Below are 10,815 nucleotides of genomic sequence, written 5' to 3' on the forward strand. Positions count from 1 at the left end.
GCTGTAGCCCCTTTCTGACATAGTGGCAAGAAACGGAGTTTATAAAGGCGCATATATTGTGTGCACTTAGCGTGTGCTGTCATTGGACCCTTTCCCTAAAGAGACCCCCCCCCCCCCCCCACCACCTGGCAGTTCTTCTGGAGTGTGCTAGGGTGGTTCTCCGCGCCTGGACCCAAGGCTCTCGTAAAACAGCAAAGAAGGTATCTTGGAACTGTACTGGACTGGGGGGGGGGGTGGAGGGGGCGCAATCCGCTGAGAACGCGTTAATAATTGCCACTATCATTGTGAAATCGGCGGCCTGTGAGCCCAGCCAGTGGTTGAGAATTCGCGGGGAGCGTCAGCGAAGCCCCGGGTCTTTGAAATCCCATCCCCCCCTTTGTTGCAGGCTCATCAGGGGCGGGAATGCAAACAGCAGGGGCGGTATAAAGGTAGCCCGGCACCCAGGCATCCTCAGAAACCCTCGAGTGCCTGACTCCGAGCCCAGCCCTTCACCACTGGACACACCTCCGCTGACAGCTCTCCGAGGACCCGTGCTCCGCCGCCGGCCGCAGGAGTTTGCGTTCCGCCTCTGGCTTTGCTGCTGCCTCATCTGCCGCCGGACATGGCTCTGGGGAGCCCCGCCGTTTCCTCTCCCCGCAACTGGCTAGCCGTGCTCGCCCTCTGCTGCTGCCTGACGCCTTGGGATGGCGCCCTCGGCTCTTCGCTCCTGTCCAACTCTAATTCCATCAAAAACGTGCCCGGGAGCCAAGGCACGGGCTACCCAGTCAGTGCCAGCCCGGACTTCATCGCCCAAGACACCGGCAATAAGAACCAAGCGGTGGACAGCTACCAGGTAAGCCTCTTCTACAGCCATCGACCTGAGGTGCGCATCGCCCCGCGCTTAGATGCGCGCCTGCCGGGGCGTGCACGGGCTCACCTGTCTCTAGGAATTCCATCCAAGCTTACTTCAAGTGCCGCACCCGCTGGGGATGAGTCGAGAGGTGGAAAAGGACCAGGCGCACGCTGGTTTTTTTGCGATTATTTACCCTCTCCTGGTATTGACAGCTCACCACCGTGCGCACTTATTTACCTTGAGCGGCGCAGGCTCCCACGATGCGCCAAGCATCAAGCCGGCTGTCAAGGACCATTCGCCACAACCCGACGTAGAGTCGGCCTCCTGGGGTCCCGAAACCCACGCAGTCCGGGGAGTTCTCGCCTGCGCGACCAACCTCTTCCCTTTTAAAAATGGGGAGTCGGGTGCTGAACCCACCTCTCCCCCTCCCCTGGCATAGATACGTCTAATGTGTGGTGCGGAAGCGGTGTTGGTGTACTAGAGTCGGGTGGCTGGTGGGTCCTCGGAACCTCGCCCTGGGACAGCTCGCATGAGCTCCTCCTTGGCTAAGTTGCGGTACTCCCGGGGGACGCCGACATTTCGTGCAGCCGCGGTGTTCTCCGCGTAGCCTGATAAAAGCCCTGTTCTGTTAGATGCCGCCCTCCCTTTTTTCTCTGGACACCATTCGACGTAGTGTGGGTGCCTACAGCCCACTTACCCGACTTTGTGTATGAGGTGATATGGTATTTTTAACGCGCCTGTAGACACGTGTTTCAAGGCGCGAGCATAAACTCCCCCACCGAGTTACTGAGCAGCGCTTAGTCGAAGAACTCAAATGTCCCCTTTTCTTTTATAGTACCTGGTACAATACTCTTTAGTGGAAAATGGGGGGTCCCCGTTGCCACCCATGCCCTTCAGAGATGCATTGCTTGGGTGGGGGGGGGGGGCATTGACCCGTCTGCTTCTAGACTGCTGTTCTGGGGGTGCGCTGCTCAGTTGTCGGTCCCCATATTCCCAAGGAGGGCACCCCGATTAGCGGTGCTGTTTTGTTGTTTGCACCCGAACGCCCTCTTTATTTTTGGGCGCCTTCATTAATACAGCCATTTTGGTGTTATGGTATGTGACGCGCTGCTTGGTTCTGAGCCCCTCGACGATACCTGTATCTTGGGGTACCTTGTATGAGAGGTGCTGCTTGGTTCTTGTCTTTCTGGACCCCACACAGACACTCCCATGTCATGGGTACCATTAAGTCGGATGAGAAACACATACTAATACAACAGCGCTTAGAAGTGAACCAATGTATTATTATTATTGAGCGCTCCAGGTGTGAGGTTTGTGGCGGGGGTGTTGTTTGCGTCTACCCTTCTGTGTATTCCGTACGCACTCCCTGTATTTCGAAGCCCCTGTCTCAGGCCGTGCAGTTCGGGTGGCTGTACTTGAACTCCGTCTGTATTTATTTTTGGGGCGCTTGGAGTGAGCTGTCACGAGTGTAGTTGCGTGCATGGATGCGCCGTGTGCCGGCACCTGCCGCGCGGTTCCCCCTGACTGACCGCCCCCTTCTCTTACAGCCCTTCGCCTGCGTGGAGGACGATGACTGCGCCTTCAACGAGTTCTGCTACGGCTCCCGCGGGGGCTCCGCGCACGTCTGCCTGGCCTGCCGGAAACGCCGCAAGCGCTGCCTCCGGGATGCCATGTGCTGCCCGGGCAACTACTGCAACAACGGTGAGTGCTGGGGGTGTGGGCTCGGGAGAGGCGTAGGCACCCGTCAGGGTGAACAGAGGAAGTTTGGCGGGATCATTTAACCTCATTAACTAAATACTTCCAAACAATCGCTTGCATTATGCACGTGAGGGCCCTTATTGTGTCCCCTTTTGCATAGTTAACTGGTTCTGACGCATCTTTCACGCCACAGGCCCCAGTTAACAGCGTGAATAGACCATCTAGGACGGCTTGTAGTACTGGGCTCACCAATATATTAGCCACTGACTCCTCCCATCCTGGCTAGTGTTTGTGGGTCAATACCGATGATTTTAAAGGACCTTACTTGAGGTGCAGTGCTGCTGTTCTCTGCCCTGCACCTTGATGTCCACGCCATGAGCAAGGCAGTTTGTTTCGGGCATTATTAGAGTTGCTGTTGAACTTTAAGCTGCAATGCTGGTTTATGTGCTTTAGCTAACACATTAGGCAGTATCCCAGCACTTCCGGTATCTACCAGTGCACCAAAGGTGACAGGGATGTGCCCTGAGAAGTTCAGTCTACATGGCCTTGCATGTCTGTTGAGTCCGCTGCTGCCCGCAGGGCTATGTCATGACAGACACCACAAATAAACCTTGTCAGTGCATTGTGTTGTCTAAAACGGCGGCGTTTCTCTCTTTCTCCCCACAGGCCTCTGCGTGCCGAATGACCAAGAACCCGAGCACGTCCACTTCGGGGACATTGAGGAGACCATCTTGGAAAGCTTCACTCATCACGACCACGGGACACTGGACACCCAGCCCAAAAGGACCACTTCGCCTTCCAGAATCCATCACCTCAAAGGTATCCTAACTTGGAAACACTTCCGGGTGCTCACTGCGTACCAATCAAATCTGCCAGTGACCCTCCAATGCCCGAGGCTACTGATTAAACATGCAACGTATTTCCCTCTGACACCATTATCTTGGAATTCCAACCCCAACACCTTCCCAAGCAGAGCCATTTTAATGTATTTACTCTGGAAACGGTCCAGGGCGGCTTGCACAACGTCTTACCCGAGACGTATCATTACTTCTCCCAAAGCGTCTTTGGCCCACAAATGGCTGCGCTTCGGGGCATAGCGCATCTCGCTTTGTGTCACTGTACGCAGTGTGATCAATTTAGGCTGTCTTCTCCACCCCCCCACACAACACTGCACCATCCATCCATTCCCTGTAACTGGCCCTCCTTCCCCAAACTTACTTACACATTACCCAACCCCCCACCTCTTGCTATAAATTGTCAGGATGATTATGCACTCTTCACTTTGGGTCGGCAGTTGCCACCAGCGTTGGATTGCTTTTATAGTGCTCATAGCCACATTTAGGCACATTTATTGCTTGTTTGTTTATTTGTATAGCGCACAAAACCCAATGGTATCTAGGCGCTTAATCTGCAAACGGTGTTAATTTGTACAGCGGGTTGTTTGCGCGTATTTCTGCCGCGCTAGTTGCTGCTATTAGCATAGCTCTCTACCATTTGTTTTGCAAAGGCGGGTGAAATCACCCGATTTTGTTTTTGGCGGGTGAGACGCCCATTGGAATGAATGGGCGTGCAGGAGGGTTGGCGGGTGAGTCAGCCCTTTACAAGGCGGGTGACACCCGCCAAAAGCCTGTGAGTTGAGAGCTATGTATTAGTGTGTTGTTTGCTTACTTATGTGCTCTAATCGTCCCCTTTTCCTTCACCTGTGTAGGTCGAGAAGGTGATGTCTGCCTCCGCTCCTCAGACTGCTCCGAAGGCCTGTGCTGCGCTCGTCACTTCTGGTCTAAGATCTGCAAGCCAGTCCTGACAGAGGGCCAAGTGTGCACCAAACACAGGCGGAAAGGCTCCCACGGCCTGGAGATTTTCCAGCGCTGCGACTGTGGAGATGGCTTGGCCTGTCGAACCCAGAGAGGGGAGCACACCGTCAGCAGGTCCTCCAGGCTGCACACCTGTCAGAGACACTGATTTTTTTTTAATTCTTTTAAAGGAAGGACTTTGCACCGAGACTGTTCACTTTACCCACTCGGGCATTTCCAGACCCGGGGCACGAAGCTTGTTTCTATAAAGGAACTTCATTTGACTCACCCTTGCAGTAAATTACTGTGCTGTAAATACATACTGTGGCACTTGGCTGTAAATAAGTACAATTATATTAATTCTTGTGCCGCACGAGGACGTTTTTGGTATTGTAAATGTGTACACTTTTATATATTTTATTCAGATATTAAATGTTTTTATTTTAAGTGAAATAAACAAAAATGAAATAGTAGGGCATCCTTCTCTTTCTTTTTAGCGCTTTTCTTTAAAGCCCTGTGCACATTCGGAAAAGATCGCGAAAAAGCGATTTCCCCAGACTACCACCTGGGGGCAGCCTTCTCATAGGCAGAGCTCCTCTGGATACAGGGAAGGAGCTTGTTTCAAGTGGCAGGTAAATATGTAGGTGCCAATTATGCGTAGGGCGGTATGGGTTTAAAATAACAGACGTGGGTAAACGTCAACAAAAAGGAGTTGGCTTTATCTGTCGTTTCGGACTTTTCATTTTCAAGTCCATATGATTCTTTATGTATATGGAAAATGAATGTAAAAAAGCTTGCCATTATGACATACCACCTCGATAATTAGACAATTAAATGACATTTAAGCTGATAATATCCAGTCATACCAGAACATGCCCACCTATTTGATATTTCAGTTTATTTACTGTTTTAGCACTATTGCATGTTCCCTGTTTTAGTCCGCTTTAGTTGTTTAAACGCGTGTGCTTCTTAAGAGGGGTGGTACTTACGATTCCCATGTTTATACGTGTCCCTCTGCTGGTCGAATTAAATTGAATTAAACACACAGTACCCTCTTAATGTGAATTTCAACTGATTGGCCGGCTACCTATTTTGGGTTAGTTTCATTCACATGCTTGAAAATGTCATCGTCCCGTGTGAACTTAGATGCATTTTTCCGTCGACCACAAAGAGCATGTTTTTAAGACATGAAAGCTCCAAAACGAGATCATTGTGATTTCTTAATAGGGGATATAAGCGCGTGTATCGCACACCCGAGTCCCCAGTAAAAGTGGAAGGAAGTGCTGTATTTCAAAGGGCAGGATGTAGTGGCTTCAAGGCATCGTCTTTTGTTGGGAAGTCTCGCCTTCCCCGCCCGGGAGCAACTCTCTCTTTCTGTCTCCTTCACCTCCCCACCATGTGCTTTTGTGTACATCGGGGACAAGCGTCCCATTTCCAGGGCTCCAGTGATCTGAGTCTAGCGCCTCCCAGACAGACAAAGGAGCGGAAACCGGAACCCACCTGCCGCAACTTCACTAAAGGAGACGTTTCCGTCTGGAAGAAAGGCCGGGCCTGGTTCTCGCGGGCCGAGGATATCCGATCCTCTGTTGCTGGAGGGAGCGCTCTGAAGACGGACACTTAAGCGATCGCTCTTCACTTTCCGCCGGGGAACGCCCTGGGGCAGGGCCGGATTTCAGTTTCACCGGCGCGTCCTGGAAAGCGAGTTGGGGCAGTAACGGGGGTCTCCCAGTCCGCAAAGGAGGCGACCTCGTGGCTGCTCGGAGTTAATATCATGTTACCTTGGAGCGTGTGCAAGTGCAAAATGCAACCTCACCCTTCCGGAAGGTTATTGCAGTGGTATTAATCCCTCATTTGAAAACAGTGTCTGTTATTGCCAAACCCTTTCAGAACAAGGGGTGGACGGACATAGGTTCAAGGTTCCCCAAACCGAAGCATGGCATGGCTAGCTGATTTCATTTGATTGGGAGAGATGATGCAAGCACCGCGAACGTTAATTATGTATGTGCAACATGTATGTTAATGTGCCAGGATATAGGCTAACAAAATATCCCAACCTGGCTTGCCGACTGACTACACCTCAACAATCGGAAAGCAAACGCATGCATTCACCCCGAATAGTCCTCCCATCCTATACAAAGACCTTCTTCCCCATTTTAAATGCATGACTTGGCATTCCTTTAATAAAGGAAGCTCCATGCCCATGTTCGGTCTTGCATGCCTGTGGCCACTTCTGTCCCCTACCCTTCAACATCTTCTCCCAAACTAGCTCATCTGTATACAGACCAGGTTAATGGTATCTCCTTAACTTACTGCAACCAGTGAATACTTCCACGTTAACGCAATTTACTCATCCATGTTTACACAATTCAGCACCTAAGGCGTCAGACTTTCTGCCTCTGTTTTAGGTGTGGGGTGATCAATCACCTCTTGGAACCCTTCTCCCAAACTGCCCAAGGGAGAATCTTCAGCAGCTTCCCACTCCAAAGACCCCATTGCCTTGCATTCTGGTAATTGTGGTTTTGTTTTTTTCCAACTTTAAATATTGGACTGCGATTCACAGAACGTTTCCCAATGGAATTTTGGCTTTATAAAACACTTCTGTGAATTAGGCCCCACGCCTCAACAGTGCAAATCAGAAAGAGGACTGCATTCCTACTTACCTCTGACTAAAAAGGCCTTAGAAATAAAAACTTTTTTCTGGTGGAGTGCAAAAGTACAGTGTAAAAAGGTAGCTTATACGCCACCCTTTTGCATTCCGCTGTGCACTACTAGTAAACGCTGACTCCTGTGGAATATAACGTTTAGAATCAATTTCTATGAAATCCACCTGCTTTTTGCTGGTGCCAAAAACGGGCAGATTCCATAGGAATCAGCAGCGTTTGCACCAGCATGACAATGCATGCTGGTGCAAATGCTGGGAGTATTTGCATGGTAGAGATAAAGGGCAAAGCAGAATCGTGATTTGTTTTGGTCCACTCCTCTTCTCCGTCATACAAAGGGTTGAAAATGAGCCATAATGTAAATGCAGTGCATACATGTCTTACGCAGGACTGGTACACATTTGTTTCCATTAAAAATGAGCCTCTATGTGTCAAGGCCACTTTTAAAGGCTCTCCAGTACAAGTAATCTAATTGCTACTTAAACAGCGTTCATGCGGTTGTCCCCAAAAAGTCTTTGCTTCTTCAAATGAAATAAGCATTCAAAGCATCAATAATACCTTGGAAGGTGTCTGTGTTGGATTCAGGCATTTCAAAGACAATGTCTCGTACTACTGGTCCTAGAGAGTGGAGTAAGATTCCTCTGAGTCGACGCTCCTCCCTTACCCCTGACGCATCAATGTAGACATGTAATTCTTTGAGCCATCTGGCCCATCTGGGGGCAAGGCTACTTGTGTCTGACATGTCAAAAGGCGGCACAGCCTGTAGTTGTAGGGATTCTGAGCTACAATCTTCTCTGTGGGTGGCTTGCCGAGGCGTGGAACTGGAGGAGGGGCTCAGGCTGCCACTGTCCGGGTTGACTGCAGACATGTCTGCTTTTTATGGCAGTAGTGCCTTGACTTTGGTGTGCGCGTGCTGGTGACTGATGTGAGACCTTGTAGTGTAATTTTCAGCACCCACGTGCTATGGGAGGTTTGCAAACACGGTTGGCTCTTTCTGCTGATGAGGTCGTGTCGACTTCGCACTTGCAGGGCCTGAACATGGGCCTAAATCAGCCTGGCAGCGAAACGCGATGCAATTACGCGCAAGTTGGGCTCGCCGGTAGTGTCGGAGTCGCTACTCAGCATGTGAGTGCCCTTTCCGTCAAACACCGTGTGTAATGCGCGGCGCGCGTGGCGTGACTTCACGCTGGTAGGGATGGCCGTAGACACGTTGACTCTTACTTGATTACGAAGTAGGGCCGCGTGGTTCGGGAACGGCGTCGGAGCAGTGAGCGAGGATCCCGGGGTTTCGAGCAGACGGCTGACGGGATTTTTCTGCGTGCTCCGGCACTCGATTATAAAGTCCTCGTCGCCATTGTTATTGGTGTAGACCCGCATGCAGGCTTGCAAATATATAACTATGCATCACTACGGGCTGGCGCATGCAATGAAACAGAGACAGAGGCGGTGCGTCTTTAGTCTTCTTTATTCTTCTCTGAACTGCCGCGCCAAACGCGGTAACCCCGCCTCCCACACCACATGGGGCGCAGCCCACTTTGCCCGTCATCGACAGAGGACTATTCCTCTGAGCATGGAGTGGAAATGAAGGTAGGACATTACACTGGTGGTCATAAATAATGAGTGCCTGTCCTAGGACCCAGACCCATCCCTCCCCACTACACCCCAACCCCATGCACCGCTCGATAAACGCACAAGCACTGGTGTGTGCATACATGCATTTGCACATATATACACACATGCAGATTCGCACACTGTTCCCACTCAGGCTCATACACATGCTCGCACACGTTTGCACACACCTACACCTCCCATACGTATATCCACGGCACTTACCCTTTCTCCTACTTAGGCTCACACTCGTCACCACACAAACCGTTTCTTACTTTCGTCTTGACACAGCGCCCCTGTGAAGCGATGGCTGCGAACTCTCAAAGTGGGGGGAAAAAAAACAGGACAGGTCATCATGCCATGTTATTTCTGGAGAGGGGCGCCTGCTACATTTTTGAAAATTGTTTGCAAGGAACTTGGGATTGGGGAACCCAGACGTGGACTCCCTGCTCGCTGTGCTCAGAGAGGCACAGCTCAACCTCACTGATGAGGCCCAACAAAGCTGAAACACGTGTTTGGGGTTGCTGTTGGTACTCTTGTTCAGAAGGGAATTTCCATAGCATTTCAGTGCTGGACTGCCCATGTGGGCGGGACAAAGACTGATATGCAAATGGATATTTCCTAGCTGTGAAAGGTACAGAGCAAACAGCTATGGCTGCGAACTTTCAAAGTGGTAAAAAAACCACAGAACAGGTTATCATACTGTGTTCTTTCTGGAGAGGGGCACCTGCTACCTTTTTGAAAACAGCGCCCCTGATACTCCGTCTTCATAGAGGGTCTTGTGCCAAAGATACATGTGTGGTTGAAACCAGCAAGTCCCGTTTCAGAGCCCAGAGTATGTAGAGCACGCACATGTCGGATCTGGGAAACATGATGGTAGTTGGCTTCAGACTTCTGGATCACTTCGGACGTAGCGTTAATTTACAGGTGGGATAAGGGCTTTTTTGCCAGATTAGAGACATGGGGCCCATTGGTGGCTGGATCCCAGATCCTGCAGGAGCATCCAGTCCAATTCCAGCACTCATTGTTTGGTTGACCAGAAACATTACTAGCATATCCACAGGGGAAAGCGAAGTCTTGTCATAATGCTGCCTAAGTTTTGAGGATCACTTTGCATGACGTCTGTGTGTTATTATTGTTTATTTGTCAGCAGAATTCTGAATGGGTGGAGGCACAGGCCCTTTCTTAGACCGGGAAAAGCGAGGCCAAGTGCCAGAAAGCAACACTTTGTTGGCAAAAAAGGCAGGACTGTCTGAGGGTGACAAGCAGGCCTAAAATGGCGGTAAGCTGATATTTTTTGTCAAATATGACAATTTCAAACAATTACTCATAAAATTGCTAAAAATCACACCATTCTTAAGAGGAATCTCGTTATATTTTTCTGACCTGAGATGCATAGGGGAACATATTCAATAACATACCGCAACATTAAACTAAATTCAACATATCTAGTTGGAAAGTGATATGATATGGCCTTTTTAACGCGCCTGTGCACACGTGTTTCAAGTGTATTTTATATATATGTATCTCTGGTTGCCTGATGATTCTGGCTGACATTGGCTTGCTGATATGCAAGTGTGATTACAACACAAATCCTGAAATGTCCTTTCTTTTCTCTTCTCTTGTCTTTTTCCAAACATGTGGCTTTCTGATTTCAATAGTTTATCCTGTTTTTGCACCATCCTCTTGAATCTCCTCCCCTCAAACCATTCTACATACGTTTCCTTTTTATGATGTCAACAAATCTATATTCAGTTACTTTTTACAAATCCTTGAACTATATTGCCCAGTTATTGTGACATTGCCTTGAGAAAGCTCATCAGTCGAAACTGATGACCATACAGTTGGTATTTCTATTGGTTTGTCACGATTTGGCACTTGACTACGGCAGTTCTATTTGTCACTTTATTACTAACATCACGATGACCAATGGTTCAACCATACATTGTGAATAAGCAGAATAAAAATGTGACTCATCATTTTACCCACGCGCCTATTTTGGGTAGATGCACAATAACAGGGAGATGGTTCAGTTAGTCTCATTTTGTAAGTCTGTTTTATTATGGCACAACACGTACACATATAATAAGATGGAGAGTTCATCACACAGCTGTAGTCATTGTATAGATTCCCTTTCATACGATGGCTTTTAAGAACAATTAAATACTAGGTTGAATCCTCACCATTTCCCACCAGAAGTTGTTGGTGCCCCATAACAAAATTC

At 49.4% G+C, this 10,815-nt stretch overlaps 1 protein-coding gene across 1 annotated transcript; it reads left to right on the forward strand.

Annotated features, from left to right (window-relative positions):
- Positions 1-452: 452 nt before the first annotated feature.
- On the forward strand, positions 453-4,793 carry DKK1 (dickkopf WNT signaling pathway inhibitor 1). Its single transcript, XM_069611307.1, has 4 exons — positions 453-832; positions 2,380-2,533; positions 3,197-3,349; positions 4,239-4,793. The coding sequence occupies exons 1-4, from the start codon at positions 602-604 to the stop codon at positions 4,490-4,492; spliced, it is 792 nt and encodes a 263-aa protein (XP_069467408.1). The 5' UTR covers positions 453-601; the 3' UTR covers positions 4,493-4,793.
- Positions 4,794-10,815: the final 6,022 nt, after the last annotated feature.

The sequence above is a fragment of the Ambystoma mexicanum genome, chromosome 8 (assembly GCF_040938575.1).
Source record: "Ambystoma mexicanum isolate Mex_15411 chromosome 8, UKY_AmexF1_1, whole genome shotgun sequence".
Taxonomy (NCBI): Eukaryota; Metazoa; Chordata; class Amphibia; order Caudata; family Ambystomatidae; genus Ambystoma; species Ambystoma mexicanum.